At 32.8% G+C, this 18,974-nt stretch overlaps 1 protein-coding gene across 1 annotated transcript in view; it reads right to left on the bottom strand.

Annotated features, from left to right (window-relative positions):
- AHI1 (Abelson helper integration site 1) overlaps positions 1-18,974 on the bottom strand; it is a 208,733-nt gene that overhangs the window by 121,294 nt on the left and 68,465 nt on the right. The window contains 1 exon segment of the mRNA XM_079146243.1: positions 16,706-16,902. Within this exon segment, the coding sequence (XP_079002369.1) occupies positions 16,706-16,902 (197 nt within the window).

Genomic DNA, 18,974 nt, shown 5'->3' with positions numbered 1-18,974 from the left:
AAAGACAAAAGCATACTAAAAGTCCAGGCATTTTCATAGAACTCTGCTCTGCCTTTTCTATTTCAAAAGAATTTCCCTTCATTTGTCTTCATTTAAAAAAAACAAAGAAGCCTGGAGTGGTGGTGCACACCTATAATCCCAGAGACTTGGGAGGCCAAAGCGGGAAGATGGCAAGTTTAAGGCTAGCCTCAGCAACTAAGTGAAACCCTGTCTCAAAACTTAAAAGGCTAGTCTATCGCTCAGTGGTAAAGTGCCCCTGGGCTCAATCCCATTACCCTCCACTTCCTGCCACATATACAAGAAATGAATAAACCACCAACAAAAAAATATGTATTAACCAAAAGTCATCTCCTTCAGTTATATACTATTATTATGCTTTAGTGGTATAGAGATAAAAGATACTCTCCCATTGTTGAAGGTAGAAGTTTGTTTTTGTGAAAATAAAAAGCAAGGGACTAGATTTAGCCTCAGAGCTATTCACATTTGTGTTATGGGTGGGGGGGTAGTTTCTTATGAGCCATAGATGCTTAGTAGCATCTATGATCTTTATCTATTAGATACTATAAGTAACTTCAAAAATATCTCAAATGAAAAGATAGTCTCTTTCAACAAATGGTGCTGGGAAAACTGGAAATCCATAAGTAATAAAATGAAATTAGATCCCTATCTTTCACCCTGCATAAAATTCACTTCAAAGTAGATCATGGAGCGAAGCATTAGATCAGACCCTTGTGCCTACTAGAGAAAAAGTAGGCCCAAATCTTCACCATGTTGGCTTAGGAACTAAATTCTTCAACAAGACTCCTAAAGCTCAAGAAGTTAATCAATACATGGGATTGTATCAAACTAAAAAGCTTCTTCACAGCAAAGAAAACAATCAAGAACATGAACAGAGAGCCTAGAGAATGGGAGAAAATACGTGCCACCTGCACCTCAGACAGAGCTTTAATCTCCAGGATATATAAAGAATTCAAAAAACTTAACATCAAAAAGAAAAATATTTCAATCAGTAAATGGGCAAGGGAACTGAACAGACACTTCAAGAAGAAGAAAAACAAATGGTCAACAAATATATGAGAAAATGTTCAACATCACTAGCAATTAGACAAATGCAAAATAAAACTACACTGAGATTCCATTTCACTGCAGTCAGATGGCAATTATAAAGAATGCAAGTAACAATGTTGGTGAGGATGTGGGGAAAAAGCTACACTCACATTGCTGGTAGGATTGTAAACTGGTACAACCAATATGGAGAGCAGTATGGAGATTTCTCAGAAAAGTTGGAATGGAATCGCCATTTGACCCAGTTATCCTACTCCTCAGCATATACCCAAAGGACTTAAAATCAGATACTATAGTGAGGAGGCCACTAGCAGCTCAATTCACAATTGCTAAGCTATGGAACGAACCTTTAACAGATGAATGTTGTGTCCTTCAACAGATGAATGGATAAAGAAAATGTGGTACATATACAAATGGAATGTTACTCAGTCATAAATAAGAATGAAATTATTGCATTTGCCAGTAAGTGGATAGAAATGGAGGCTATCATGCTAAGTGAAATAAACCAATCCCCAAAACCAAAGGCTGAATGTTCTCTTTGACATGGAGATGCTGACTTGAAATAGGCAGTAGGGGAAGGAGGAGTGGAAGTTCACCAGATTGGATAGAGGAGAATGGGGGGGAAGGGAGGAGAATGGGAATGGGAAAGACAGTAGAATGAATAAGATAACTTTCTAATGTTCATAAATGAATATAGGGCCAGCGGTAACTCCACACAACAACCAAAATGGGAAGTTATACTCCATGTATAAGTCAAAATACATTCTACTGTCATTTATAACTGAAAAGAACAAATTAAAAAAAATGTCTCCAGATACCCAAAGGGGGTAAAACTGACTAGTTAAGAATCACTTTTACACTTTATAAATATAAATTAACTCATTACTTATCCTATGAGTAGTTATCTTGTCGATACTAAAATATACTTACATTCGGAGATCCATAATTCTCAAAGTACTGTCTTTGGTATGGATTAATAAACGTTTTCCATTGGGATGAACCTCCAAATAACTTATTGGAATGCCCTTAAATTCAGTTTCCTTAATTTCCTAAAATGAATTTAAAAAATCATAAAATATGGATACTGAAAAGTACAAAATTAATTTAAAAATCTCATTCGCAGTTCCACTATATAGAATATTGTAAAACTGTTAACAAAAAGATTCCTAGCAACTGCAGTTTAGGATTGAAAATTAAGCTGACAAAACCTACTTTCGTAATATGCAACGTTGCATTTGATTAGTATGTGTTTTGTATATTATTCACTTTGAGTTCAAAACAAAAGGCATATCATACACATTTTCTAACACTGCATTTTTGGTTTAACATCATATAACATCATATTAAAATTTTTATAATTCAAACCTAAGTGCAGATTTAACTTTCAGTTACCAGTCCAGTCTCATACTTTTCTTATACTTCTACTTGTCTTGAAAAACATATGTTACAGACTTCTTATTTTGAAATAAACATTTAATTTAGATTATAACTTTACATAGGGTTTTGGGGGCTTGGGAATAGTTATTTGATGCAGCTAAAGAAGATATCCAACTAACGATATCAGGAAAGACAAATAGTGAAGGAGAACCCGCCTGCACCAGCCTTGCCCAAAGAGAATTATCATTATCTTACACTGTATGTTAAAATCAACTCATAAGGGATAGAAGATCTAAATGTAACACCAGAAACTATAAAATTCATAGAAGAGAACATAAGGGAAAAGCTTCTGAATACTGGTCTTGGTAATGAGTTTTTGGGTATCACAGCCAAAGCTCAGGTCACAAAAGCAAAAATAAATAAATGGGATAATATTAAACTAAACAGGCTTTGCATCTCAAAGTAAATAATCAACAAAATGAAATGGTGGCCTACAGATTGGGAAAAAATTATATCTAAACCATGTATCTGATAAGGGGCTAATACCACAAATTTATAAAGAACTCTTACAACTCAGTAATGGAAAAACAAATAACCTGAGTAAAAATTGGGCACAAGGTCTAAATAGACATTTATTTCCACAAAAAACATAAAAATGTCCAACAGGAATATAAAATGATGGTCAACATCATTAATCACCAGGGAAATGCAAATTAAAACCATTATGAGATAACACTTCTGCCAGAATGTTTATCAAAAGTCAAAAGATAGTTAAGGAAGTGAAGAAAAGGAAACTCTTCTACACTGCTGGGGGAAAGTAGAAGCAATACAGAAAATGGTATGAAGGTTTCCAAAAAAATTAAAACGAGAACTACCATATGATCCAGCAGTCCCTCTTCTGGGAACATAAAGGAAATGAAATCATCACCTTGTAAAGATATCAGCACTCCCATGTTCACACCAGAAATTATAAAATTCATAGAAAAGAACATAGAGGAAAATTCTGAATATTAGTTTTGGTAATGAGGTTTTGGGTATCACATCCAAAGCTCAGGTCACAAAAGCAAAAATAAATAAATGAGTACTGTTCACAATAGCCAAGATATGGACACAGGCTGAATAAACTGTGATACACATCCACAAACACATACACAGGGGTGGGGGCTATTATTTATCCCTAAAAAAGTATAAAGTTCTTTGCCATTTCCCACAATGTGGAAGAGACTGGAGTTTACTATGCTAAGTAAAATAAGTCAGACACAGAAAGAAAAATATTGCAAATTTTATTGCATGATCTCACTTATGTGTGCAATGTTAAAAAATAAAAAATTCAAATAGGTTATTAGAGGCTGCAGGGGTAGAAGAAATAGGAAGATATAGGTCAGAGCATACATCATAGGATGAATATGTCTAGAGAGCTTATGTATATCATGAGAACAGGTAGTAAAATTGCACTGAATGTAAGATTCATGCTAATGTGTAGATTTTAGTTGGTTATCATAAATATACAAAAAGAAATTATGTCACACAATGGATGTGTTAATTTATTTCACTATAGTAACCTTTTTACTAATACGTATATATTCTCCTAATATCATGTATACCTTAATAAATACACAATAAAATTTATTCTTTAAAAGCAAAAGAATATTACCAAAGGTCATTTTTACATTACTAGGTGAAAGAAAAAAATTGTGAATGGAAAGTTATTTAGGCTAAAGTCCAAGGAATCAAAGTCCCTTAACCTGCAGGCAGAACACTGAATTAGCCACCTTCTCCCTTTAGGGTCCCTTATTGTTTTTTGCTCCTTATAGGATCTTTGGACTTCTTCAGCAGTGGCTGGCACTGGTCATGGTGCGCTATAATGTGCTACAGTTCTAGTATTAGCTGCTGAGCCCCTGCTACCACTGTTTGTCAGTAAGATCTGCTGCCAGCTATTTTTTTGAGTCACAGACAACAGTGAACCAAAGTACAGATAGGGATTCCAGGGAGCTAAACTATATCAAATTTGAGATGAAGATGTACTGGTGGTGATATGAGCAATTGGAACACATGCAAAAGTGTCAAATAAAACTGCAGAACAAGGTTAGGTATAAATTTGAGAAAGATGCTACCAGATTTAATGCCTGTTGTGTCTGATGGTTTCCTCCATATTTTTTCTTTGATTACTCCATATTTTCTTTGATTACATTCATGTTCAAACTAAAATAACCCTTGCTTTGAAGATAGTGTTATGAGTGGCTAACAGCATGCAACAATACATAAGTGCTTCACCCCTAAGGGACAGATGATTATAACTCAGCATTCCCCACACTGCTGTTGAACTATGGCCAATGAGATAATCACTGTCTCTCCAGTATGTCATGTGGCATTTGCCACTAAAAAGACATTGTAGCTCATTTTCTCACTTTTTAAAGTTTTGAGTGCCTCAAGTAATGACCAAGCTATAGATTTAAGGCGAATTTACATTAAGGTAAATAAACACATGATTTTATAACAAATAATAAATCCTGCATTGTAGTCTCAAATAATTAAAAATGATGCCTTTTGAGCCTTGCCAATTTCTCTGGTATGTAATTAGAAAGTTCTTTTCAGAATGTGTGAAATTAGGCTACATGATGAATCTTAAGACATTATTCTAACAGATCAGATAAGAATGAGTGAAAATGGAATAAGTTTTTATAAACAGATCTAATACTTGATAGATTAACTAAAGTTCATGGGAAATTCTTTTTCTTTTAGGGTATTTTTTTTTCAAAAGAGGTCTGCTATTGTCATAACCTATTATAAAAAAGTAAAGAACAAAGGTGTAATATGTTGGGGAGGAACTATTGATTTACATAAAATAAACTCAAGTTTAATAATTAATTTATATTTTTAACTAAAAAATTAAAAATATACATCAACAAAATTGCTTTCAGGCCATCTTAAAAATACTCTTTCCCCAAAAGAAAGAGCTTCTTCATTTGTTCCTACCAAGTTGGCATATTTCAAATGAAAGAATTATTGTGTTTAAATGACCCATCTCCATCATAATTATGACTCTATAGAAAGCACTGTTGACAAGGTACTGATCATACCGTTCTTAGAGAGATGCTACAAGACCAAGAAAAAAGGATATAAATTACAGAAAATATAAGTTATTACTTATACCTCATTTTAACATAAACTTCAGCTAATGCCATACTGCAAAACAGAACACAAAAGACTGAAAGTGGGCTAGGATGCAGTTCAGTAGTAGAGTGCTTGCCCAGCATGCAAGAGTTCCTGGGTTCAATCCCCAGCACCACACATGCACACACACACACACACACACAACACACACACACAAAGTCCTGGGCAAAATAAAAATATTCACTATGGTGTCATCGATTAATCATTAAGAGATATAACAGTTAATGATAACTGAATTCTTAGGGACTGAGAAAAAGCTGTTAATATTTTGAAAAGATAGAATGTCTTTATGTTCTTTCTTAAGGTCATGTGATTGAATACTTTTCCCATTTCTTTAATTAATTTCCAAATTACAAGATATGATTTTATACCTTATCTATAGTCCAGTGGCGCACTGAGTGCTGCAAATCATTAACTTTGACGTAAGTATTCCAAACAACAATCACCCCTGTGCAGTCTCCTGAATACATGTGATGACCTATTTAAAAAAAACAAACAAACAAACAAACAAAATCCCAAACTCAGCAATGAATATTGCAGGAGTTAAAAACAAATGATATGAAGTCTGGGGAGAGGAAATCCTAACTCAGTGAAACAGTCAAAGCACTAGAGTGCTAGTAAAAGGCATTTTAGTTTAAAAAAGGCAAAAAGCAAAATAACTCCCAATTTAATCCCAATTATCTTTAAGTGAACTTTCTTCTAAATTATTTGTGACACTTATTTCCCTTTCTCACCTGCTTTTTAATACAAGAAATGAGCATTTCAGAGTATGGTTCATATTCTATAGCCAAATTAACTGAATTATTCAACTTGCTCCTGTACTCCTGATCTTTGTTAACCTAAGAAATTATCTATTATCTATTTTCTAATACATGTTAACATAATACCTGAAACCCACTGAAAACTCTATAAATGATCAGAGAATGAATAAAACAATAAATAATAAGTGTTAACAGTTTAACATCAATTCTTTAGAATTAAGCTATCTTAAAGTTGAATAGGACCTTAAGCATCAAGTTCAACTTCATAATCACTCAGGAATCTCTTATACACCATTACTAACAGATGGGTATTTGCTAACTGTAAAATTATTATTTTACAAAATAGCTTATTCAGCTAGTGAATTGCTCCATGTATTAGAATGCTCTTTTTAATTCTGAGCCAAGAAAAATCTGTCTTCTGCAGCTTTGGTCCCAACTCTACCTATTAGAGAGACATTTTTTCACATTTGCATACCTTATGGCTAAATATTATTTTAGAAATTATTTCTTTTATAATTGGAGCTATTTCTAACAGTTTTCAGACATCTTTCTACTCAGGGCCTTTCATGAATATGTTTCAAATTTACTAACATCCTTATAGATGAATATTGTCATTACTGATATATATTTTCATTTGATCTGAATCCCATTTTAATTGATTATAGCAGAGCTTACATACCTAGTGTTTGAAATAAAAAGTGACTAATAGACATAATAAATTTCTTTTAGTTAATGAAAACATTAACTAAATTTTACATCTATTTAGTCTATATTTTACATCTTTAAAATATCATCTATATTATTCATACACTAGGAGACATCTTTAAATGATTGTAAATTTCTCTTTATACATGTGTGTATTTGATATAATTTGGATCTGCCCCCAAAGCTCAAGTATCAAAGGCTTGGTCCCCAGTGCAGCAGGTTCAGTAGGGCTTTTGGAAAATGACTGAAACATAAGAGGCTTTGACTTCATCAGTGGATTAATCCACTGATAGCTGAATGGACTATGGGAGGTAGGGGAAACTGTAGGCAGTGGGACAATTAGAAGAAGAAGGTTACTGGGAGGTATGCCCTGAATATGGTACTACTTGTCTTAATCCCTTCCTCTTTCTCTGTTTCCCTCTTCCCCTACAGTGAACAGCTTTGCTCTACCACACTATCCTACCAATGATATTCTGCCCTCACCTCATGCCAAAAGCAATGAAACCAGACAACCATGAACTAAAAATCTCTTAAAACTATGAGTCAAAATAAATCTTTGTTCTTCTAAATTCTTTTCCTTGGGTATTTGTCACAGTGACAAAAAACTGAGAAACACTGTACTATTTAAATAACCCTGTTGCTACATTTAATACATATATTTAAATCTTTTGAGATTCCCCCACATCCTTTAATTCTGGATCCTTTAACTTAAAAGGTCCTTAAAATAACTTACTAAGAATAATAATCACCAATCCAGTAAATAGTTAAGGAAATTTGATACACAACGATTGTTAAGAGTAATATGAAATGAATATGTTGAGGAATTTAATTTTAAAGATATAAACAAAACTTCCTCAGTGTCAAACCTACATTAACCTGGACCTAAATATGCACAAATATTATCAATACATAAAAATCCCTCTCATGCTTAAATAGCTTATTAGTAAATGAAAATAATTAAAATCATTCTTCATTCAACTAGCCCTCATTGTGAAAATATTCTCTGACATACCTTCAGCATCAAAACAAAGAGAGTTGATAAAACTTTTGTGAGCATCAAATTGTCGAACAAAAGTCTCAAATCTTCTCTCATATCAACTTTCCATATCCGTATCATAGAATCATAGCATCCTGTCACCACTAGCTCTCTTACAGCTGGATGAAATTTAGCAGTGTAAACAAAAGAAGGATGAGGTAAAACCCTGAAAGTATTTGTATTGTTTACTTCATTTTTCCATATCCTGTAAAAGGAGAAAAAGTTACATATTATTTCTGAAAGGCAGAAATTTCTTTTATCTAAAAGCCAATAGACAATGGGCCTTAAATAAGTAACTAACAATCACCAATGTAAAGCAACATTTATAACAAAAAATATGACCATGTATTTTATGACTGAAAATTTTTATACTTTGCCATTTCTTATTCTCAAGCATATCTATTAATTATAACCTACAGAGTAAAATTTAAAACTATATTTGTATTTAGACATATCTATTTTTAAAAACTACCTATTTTTAATATTATTTAAACATTCATTGAATAGCTGGTAAAGTATTGCTTTTAGTACAATGTATTTTTTAAAATATGGGGAGAAACTTCAATGATTTTCCATTTATGTTGCATATTTTGCTTCTGGAAAATGCTTACTAGTGCTGGTTTAGAGAATAGGATTGACTATTGATTTTTTAATTTGTAATTTCAAGAAAACTGACTATGTAGATAATAAACATGAAGATCCCAAAGACTTAAAAGGCTGTGTTGAAATTACTCTGAATTCTTGAGCAACTAAGATTAAAATAATACCAAATATTCTGATAGGCTATTATACATTGGACACTCTGTGTTCAACACTCTCAGTATTTCTTCTTCTAAATAATGGCTGATTTTATTACAAAATTTAAGATTATTACTGTTACAGTCTTGATCAAAGAGCAAACGAAAGGGTTAAACTGTTTTGTTAGGTATTTTACATTTCTAGCATGTGTAAAAATAGGCAAAATCTAGCAACAAAAAGGTGCTATATGAATGTGGAATAGTGCATTTTAAAAACATGTTGGTTAAGTTATTAGCATTAGAAGAATATTATTTTTTTATCAGGGGGATTTATAGTTCAGGCTTTCAATTACTGCCTAAGAATTAAAACAAATTAAATCCTTTATAAAAGATGCAAAGAAAAATACAAATTGACTAAGAATAACATGAATTTTCTTAAAACATAGGATATGCTCTTCAATTACTAAGAATCCAAACTAATGATGAAAGAACGTTTTCAAATGAAAATAAAGCACGTGTCACTACGTAAACATTTTTCCACAGTAAAACTTTCAACGAACATGCTACATGAAATAGGATGCTTACTAAAGGAACAAAATTGCTAACTTGCAAGATAATTAAAACAGGAAAATTTTAATTACTTCCTAATAAATCTTAGTGGCATTATTCGAAATACTATAAAAGAGGCAGAAATGAAGCAAACATATCTTTAAAACAGCTCAATGCAATTAAAGTAGATATAATATTTTTAAAATAAAAATGAAATTTTTGTATGAAACCTGAACAGTTATTAGTGGTGGTTTTTATAGAATACAAGATCAAAAGAAATATATTAATGGGTTTGAAGGATATCAGGGTGCTCACAGAGAACAAAGAAATACAAATCTTTAGAGACTGGATGAGCACATACACAGAAATCATTAGATCTGGGAACAAAAAAACATACCAAAGTTAAAACGGCATTGTGAGGTGGATATAGTGGGGACGTACGGGCCTACAGAGAGCCCTTACTCATAGAAATGTCTTTCTGATGGTATTAGGAGCTGTTGATGTGAAAACACACACACACACACACACACACACACACACAAACGCACACATATTCTAGAAATAGCTGAAAAAGAGGATCTAGACCAAAGTTATATGGCAGAAAGACAGTCAGAGAGAAATCGTTACTTAGGAGACATTAGTGATAACATGAAACTGATTCCCAGGAAAAGAGAAGACGACATGGGTAAAAATCACAACTGCCACTTCTGAGCATTAGCAATCCTAATTCTCTTCCTTCTTATTCATTGCAAATATTCTTCTTTCAAAAACCTCCTCGTCCTTGCTTCTCTCTTCATTCAGTTAAAGATTTCACAATATTTTTACAATGTAGGGTCTAAACAGAGTTACAGAAAGAAAAACATACTTCTCCATAACATACCATATGTTGTGTGGGGAACCCAGGACAGCCTCAAGAAATGGTGAAATTTGGGATGGATTCTTAAATGACAACCACAATTCACTATGGCTCACTAGAGGCACTTAAATTTTGTTGAATAAATGAGTTAGGCATGAAGGGTAGGAGATGGGCATTTAAATAGGAGGAAGAAGTTTAAGTAAAAGGGCATGAAGATACCAAAGAAGATGTTAAGGGTATTTCCAAAGACTGTATGGGTCAGGCAAAGGGTAAATGGCAAGTGCATAAAGAAGAATGTAAGACGGATCAATGAGGGATATGTCTTTATGCCCCAGTAAGCAGTTAGAACATTTTGCAAAGGCAGTAAGTATTCAAGGACTTTTAAAAGTCAAAGTATTATGAAAGATAGTTTGGATTTTAGCACAGCAGAGGCAGAGAAGGTAGAGACTGAACACTGGGAAAGTAAAATACCAACAATTTAAGAAGACTTACCAGGTCTTGAAATAGGCGAACACACTGACAACAGAAAGGATGTGTTAGAATTTTGAGCCTTTGAGGAGAGAAAACTGGCAAGCTTCAGTGCTCATTAGATGTGGACAGATATGGTGGTAATGGGATAGATGAATAGAGTTCCCAGTTTGGGGGAATATATATATACACACATACACACACACACACACACACACACACACACAAAGTATATTATATATAGTATAATGGAAAGACAAACTCAAAATAAAAGTGGGAGACAGAAGTCATTAGCATGTAAGTGAGATTTAAAGATGGGAAGGTGAGAGAAACTGGACTATGCATATGAAACCAAAAAAATTTATCTTGAGAATAAATATAGGAAATGGGCAGAGGGAAAGGAACAGAAGGAGGAGAATGAATGAGTCATAAACTAAAAATAGATGAAGTTGTTAATAAAAACGAACTGTTACTAAAATGAACTGAAGACATTTAAAGGCTGGTCAATAATCAATTACTACAGTGAAGACTAACAGAATAAGAGTTAAAACTGGACAACAGATCTGAAAATAAGCAAGAAAGTACTGACCTTCTAAAGAAAGAAGTACATAGCATTTGGGAATGAAAGACCAGCTGGACTGAAGTAAAGATATTGTACAGAATACTCTTGATAGTGTAGAAATGGGATGGTGGGAAGATGTGGTAGTTTAGAAAGCAGGAGGCAGGAAGAACTAAGAAAAAAATATTACATTTTTTTTAAGGATAAGAAGAGGTGAGCATACTGCTAAGATGAGAGGACAAACTCAATTGAGAGGAAGATACCAAACAGACCAGAGGGATAGGAAATAGTAGATGTAACCGAATTATAGATCAAGAAACTGAGATTAAAATACAGATCAAAGATTAGCTCTAAAGGACTCCATCCCACATTTCCTTGTTAAAAGAGATGAACAGAGATAAAGATGGGTACATTTACATATATTAGGAGGGGAAATAAAGGAAAGTCATGTCTGTCTAAATTTGACAGTAAACTGAAGGTAGTCATCTAATGAAAGCTGGAAGACTGTGAGTTAGTAGAAAGAACTTGGTGCATGGTGAGGTTTGGGATTTGCTGCCAGAGGAATGGGAAAAGGAGCTGAATAAAAGTAATTATAAAGCAGGAGGGAAGAGAGCTAAGGTGACTGACTCACCAAAATACAGTTAAGCCTCCACAGAGCTATGCATTTTCTTCTAGTACTACCTGGCATCAGACAGAATGGCTGTTCTTGAAGATATTATCCCTGATAAGTTCCTGAGGATACTGTTAAAGGGGGTAGTAATGGTAGGTTCCCAGCTCAACAGAAAGGGAAGTTAACTGTCACTAACTGTCATCTTTTTCTTTTACATATAAATTAAACACTAATAAAATCTTTAATAATTAGACATTTTATATAGAAAAGAAGGTTAAGATTAATAGAAAAAGGGGCCCAGATGCTAGAAGTCACATGATATGTTAAGAGAAAAGCAAGCAAAGAAGATAAATGAGAGTGAAGTCACAATGGATCTAAGTGTCACTGAACTATAGAGAGAATGTGTGTCCGTCTAATAATTGGAATCAAATTAAATGATGTATATAAAGTATTCTGAAAAACTGTCTAATAGTATTTTTAGAACACATTCAAGGTCAAACAAGCATCTAAAAACAGTATAAACTAAACTTTAAAATTTAGCTTTTTAAAACATTTTATTGTGATACTTATTAAATTGAAAGGGGAAAATTTAAGAAGATACTGAAAATGCAAATAACTAACAATCTATAGAACTCTTTAAAACATAAAGCACATACATATTTATTCCCTTAACATCACTATATCTCTAAGTAGTGAGCACTACTGGGTTCTAGCTCCTGAATCCAGTCAAGGCAGAAGACCACAGACAGAATCTCCTACATCAAAGGAAAAGTCTCAAGTGTATAATAACCTCATCTCAAGCTATTAATCAAATAATTTACATGATGATCATTTCAAGATGGCTAGGACCAAAAAAGGTACATATTATATAAACGAATATATTTAAGAAAAATTCCTTCAAGAAAGAAGTTTTTGACTATTTAATCAGTATGCATGATGCATTTTTATAATGATCCCTTCATAGGTAAAACATAACTGAAGCATAAGAATAGCTATATCACTTCATATTTCTTAGCTTTCCTCCATGGCAAACAGCACGCAAAATCAGAACTTCCTGAGTATACCAACCTGGCAGTACCATCAGAAGATGAAGTAAGGATATAGCGATCATCTGTTGACCAGCAAAGATCATAAATGATATTGAGGTGGCCACACAATTCTCTCATGAAACGTCCAGAAGGAATTTCATATACTAATAAAAATATTTAGAAATTAATAGGCTTCCAGAGGATATTTAACCCATGTTATCCAAATACACAATTTATAATTTAGACACATGTTAAGAACTATTTATAAGAAAAATACATCCAAAGATATTGGTAGTATAAAAATTTCATATCTACTTAATAGTAGTTTTTTATTGGCTTTAGATATAAGAATTTACACATAATATTTTCTAATATGCTAAAATTGTATAAAATACTTTAATATACTATCAATCATTTTCATCTCTCAAACCAACCTCCAAGAATTTTGGATAAATATCAGTCCAATAATAAATAACATTTACATAAAATTTACTTCAAAAAGTCTATAATACAGGTTTTCACAAATAAGGTATTATTCTAATGTGAAAATCAACAAAACTCCAACCAAAATTGCAATTATTTGAATAAGATATTTAAACTTTTATTGTCAGAAAAATTCTAATACCAAAATGATAAAGAGTAAGGAAATAAGCATTCTGATAGGCAAAACACTATTTTTATGTTTCAGATCCAGTGAAATCTAAGGTAACGCTTACCACAGGACCACAAAGTTTCCAAGTCTCTACTTCCACCTAGTGGCAAAATCAATTACCATTTAAAATACTGAGCAAATCAAAATCAATGAAAATAGTAAAATAAGGACCTTGGAAAATACGTTCTCCCATAAGAGAAATGAGAACACTGGCAAAAATTCTCAAAATATTCCAGAACTCAGAAAATCAAGCAAAGTTTGCATGAATCTGAGTAGTATTTCTTTAGGAAACATGGCTGAATCTCAGTAAGAACACAATTTATAGTGTTTTTACCTGCCCATTTCCTCTCCTCAACTCTGAGTCAGCTTAAAAACCAATGAAAATCAGGAACCTAGTGGCCATTGAATAGTATGGACAGATGTGAAGTTTCCATCTCCACTTAGTAACTCCATGAAAGACTCCTTTCCTAGGACTTTGTTTTATTTGACCTGGATCAAAACTCATTTCACATAAAAAGTTATAACTCTAGGGTGTATGTGGCATCTTTTAGCAATGTAGCTGCTTAAGGCAGTAATACTGATTGGTACTAAGAAATGGCTTACTAAAGAACTCAAAATGAAGAAACTGGGAATGAGATGGCCATAAGGGACTTTCAGAAGCTCAAGAAGAATTCCCATGCAGGTATTTCAAGGGCTGTGTGTACAGACAAGAAAAAGTAAGAGGCTTTTCTCACTATGGCTAACCTGAAGAGGCTCTGCACCAATAGGAAATGAAAGCTAAGGCAGGGTTTTAAACTGTCTGCCAAAACACTGAAAACATATTCCAACACATACACACAGCTCCTTGGCCAAGGACATTAGACCTATCCACTCATAGCTATTTTTAAAAAATAATTTGCTTAACCAGAGCCTTAACTATTTCCACCTATCTTTTTATCTGCACCCTTAGGATGTTTCTGAAATTAGTTCTCCAGGCTCTACTACTGATCTGATATTTTTATGTGTCAACTCTCCCCTTTACCATTTGCAATGTAGAATTAATTGAACCTTGCCTTTTAAACTTCTTTAAATTCTTTTTACCTTAGCCAGATAACTTTTACATCAAAATCTCAGACTGTCTTTTCATTTTTTCATTAACAGAAACTCGATTTCTTCTATTTTATTGAGAACACAAACCTAAAACATTCTGTTGATCAGAACACATTATTTTAAGATATGCTTTCTCTTTATTTGCTTTTCTTTTTTAATGTACATAATCTTTTCAATGGTCCATCTCTAACCCTAAAGGAGATCAATAAATTTTACCATTTTGAACTGAAACTGTCCAGTGGGTTGTATGTAGCTCTTAAACCTATTCTTCTGGATTTCAGTATTCTTATTATGTGGCTGTGCTGAAATGAAGTGGAATGTTCTGTTCCTGTCAGTTTTTTGGGGCAGTGAGGGTAATTTAGTGCCGAGACACACATTTTTGACTAATTTTTTTTTTTTTTTTCATTAACTGCTCTATTAGTTTGGGAGATACTTTCTACTGCTTCTTTTTTTCTTTCACTAGTTTCCATACAAAAATTCCACCACAGTATTTATAACAGTAGCAGAGGCTCAATAATTACACATGGAAAAACAATTAGCTACCACTGTTTTTTATAATGTTAGAAACGTTTTAAAAATAGCAAGGGAGATTATGCATATACTATTTCAAATTTATATTATAAACTTTTTATCTGTCTTTTGAATAGAAATATTTTTCCTGTCTGTAAAAAAAAAAAGGGTCATCACTGTCATGCCGTATTATTAAAAGACTCTACCTAATAGTTGTTTAAATACTTCTCACTACCTACCAGACTTGATGCAAACTAAAGGTTAAGGATTTAATATTTTTATGGTTCTCTGGAACTTCAACGTAGTAGGTAATCAATAAATATTTGAGGTAACTAAACTTTCTTTTTTCCAAGTGTTGTAGCTCAACCTGGAAGGCCAAGATATAACTGGTCAGCACTTTCTACAAAAATAGTGCACAGGTGTAGAGGGTAAAGGTTGTTTTTTGTAGAGGCTATTAGCAGGTGGTCAGCACACAGATGTATGGTGGGCAGACAGGACAACACCAATTGGAAAATAGAAAACCAAGGAGGAAGGTCAAGAGCTGGGAAAAATGTAAAGAATGGGGAAGTTTTGGAAAGAAAATTAAGGTACAGACTGATCTTCCTGAAATGAAGACAGAAAAAAAATTGGTTAAAGACAAAATAAGAAATAGCACTTGTGATAAAGTGAAGTTTAGGAACTTAGTTTTTCCTTAGATTACCCAAACTATTTTAGTTTTCAATGAAAATCAGTTATGCAGACTGGGGGATATAAAGAAGACAACATCAGAACTTCCTCCAAAGAGCTTATAGTTTACATGATGGCATGAAATACCTATTTATTATGTTCTTCCTAAGTGTTTGGAACTGTGAATTAGACCATTTGGTCTCAGTGACTGCTGGTCAGAGGTGACCAGCAGCATTGCCTGGGCACTAGTGAGAAATGAAAAATCATAGTACCATCCAGACTTGCTGAATCAGAAATTCTAGGTATAGACCCTGGAAAGTTGTGCTTTGATAAGACTATCAAGTGTTTCCAATACACACTAAAGTTTGAGAACCACTGAACGAAATATGAGGTTTGAGGCAAGACTTTATGGGACTCTGAACACCTGGGCAGAGACTGATATTTTCTGTCTTTCCAAGAGGTGGTCCTATTGGTCTGACCCTGAGAATTCACAGGCTAGGATCCAAGCTGCTAACTTCATCTTGCCTTAGGGATCTTATTGGGCAGGGCTAAGAAGGCCATAGTCTTTCTTTCCTAGGAACGAATCATACCCATGTGTCAAGTTCTACGTGTGGTGCTCTGGTTTAAAGCCCTCCTTACAACTAGGTCCTGGGTTCATTATTTTACAGAAATAATAAGTCAAGATAATATGATGGATTATCCTAAATTTGGTTTGTCTACTATAATTAATGACTTCAGAAAAGAACTATCAAAGTATATGAAAATCTAGTTTTAAGAAATTAACTTACTTCATTAATATTCATTTGCAAGGCAATATAAAAACAAATGGTTTTAAGTTTTCAATAATTAATAATTAAACGTACTGTGACAGTTTCAAGTCTCTGCTTCACTATCTGCATCTTTGTTGAAGAATTTTCAGTGTGGACAAATTCTTCAATTTGAAAAGAGCCTTGATGAGGCAGTTTAGGACAGGTACATAAAGCATCTTGGCTTTGGTGTATTCCAGGTAATGGAAATGTTCCATTGTAGCGTTTGAACATTTCAGCCTCCTGCTGGGCTACTGAAAAAAATGAATCTATCATTAGTTCAAATCATCATTGTAAAAGCACAATCAAATAAATAAGCCATGAAACTGTAGCAGTCAACAAATGATCAGAAACTGCATAATACATTTTAAAAACTAGGTAATAAAAAGATGACATAACTGACAAAATGTAAAATTACTAGATACACTAAAACCACAAGAAAGAAAATATAATTATTTCACAATTTCAGGTCAAACAGTATTATAATTGAGCCTTAAAGGCCAAACAAACTGATATGGGAACCTAACGTTTTCAACATAGGTATATAAAAAATAGAATATTAAAAAACAAGGATCAAAGAGAATTAAAAGGTATGTTATAATAAAAAAAATACTCACAAATCCATCTCTCTATACCTGTTCTTGTATTTCTATATATCTCTTCCAATCTTTATATAGTTTTATAAAGAACATCATAAGGTGAATGTAATTTAATACTTTCTCAATTAAATGAAAATATTTTCATACATGTACAATGATGCAACTACCATGTTTTATAATATCTAATGAAGTACCATAATTTTTCAAATGCATTTTACAATTACTGAATATTTACAATATTTTGTTTTCCCTTATTATTAACATGCATAAGTACGCACTTTCAAAGTAGACTTCGATTTTTAACTTATTTTCTATTTTGTATTTAATTCTCCAGAGTGGGAAAGATGACTCAATGACTCAAAGGTAAATGGTTTTTGATGATGATGACAACCACAGTCATGAAACACTGCATTGTACTTTGTTTTTGAGGATGCTTTACATATTTTGTCATGTGATCATTTAAAATAGATGAATCTGAAAGAATTTTAAATGCCTATCTGTATATACAAAGGAGAAAAATATATAAAATCATCATTTAAAAAGTATTTCCTTAATTATAAAATCTTGAAATGACAGGCCTTTCTAACCATGACAGGAAAGGAAGAAATCTCAAAGTCTTGAAATGTGGAACCCATGGATGAGCCTTCAGAGATTATATAGACTACTGAAGTTACAGGCAAAAACATGGGTGTGTATATAGTTAAGTATTTCTAAAAAACAGATCATTATTTTTATCAGATACTATGATCTTATGAGAAATAGGATAGAGACCACTACATGAAAATTTGAGTCTTCATTAAAAGTTTTTAAAAAACTGACAATAAAAATTAAAAACAATGAACAGATAACAGGGTTCCTCTATCTCTGCTTAAAAAAGACTAGAAGGAACCAGATTTACCAAAAAACAGACAAAATATATAAAAGGAAAAAATATAACTTTCTTTGCAAGATATGACAGTTTATGCAATGCTAAAATTTAGAGTTAGGAACAGGAGGCACACAGGGAACAAAATTTAAGGAAGCACTCTCAGGTTGCCCTTCCAGTAGATGTGTAGAGCTACTTCCAGTAATGTAGAAACATTTCAGTAAGTCCATAACATTGTCAATTGAAATGGCCAGTCTTTAATTATAGTTGTTCTAACAGATACATAGTGCTATTTCATTGTGTTTTAAATTTACTAATTTGATGTACTTAATTGACTAACAATGTTGAGTACCTTTTGCATTCTCATTTGCCAACTTACAGCTTCTTCAGTGAAATGCCTGCTCAAATCTTTAAGTTGGCTTATTTGTTTTCTAATTTTTGAGTCTTTCTCTTTTCTTTGCCTGTTAATTGACCACTGAACCTCAAGATAGTCTCCCCTGCCATGAACTATTTGAATAAAGGATCAAGGTAGCCAAATGTGTGTGTACTGCAGCATTATTTAAAATAATGAAAACTGTGCAACAGTTATTTAAATAAATTATGCCTTATAGAAAGGGAATCTTGCCACTAAAATCACATATAGCAGTATAATTATTATATGAATACTAAACACATTTAAATTGTAATAAAAGTAATTTATAAAACCATATAGTCAATACAAAAGAATAACTTTTTTGGGTAGTTATTAAGCTCCGTTTCACCTACCATGAGTCTGAGATTATGCATACGTTTTAGATCTTTATGTTTACATACTACTTCATTAAGACACTGTAAAGGAAGAGCAACTTACTAATAACTAGTG

Source organism: Sciurus vulgaris (genome assembly GCF_902686455.1).
Source record: "Sciurus vulgaris genome assembly, chromosome: 7".
NCBI lineage: Eukaryota > Metazoa > Chordata > Mammalia > Rodentia > Sciuridae > Sciurus > Sciurus vulgaris.
This window is presented reverse-complemented; position numbering and strand designations above follow the sequence as displayed.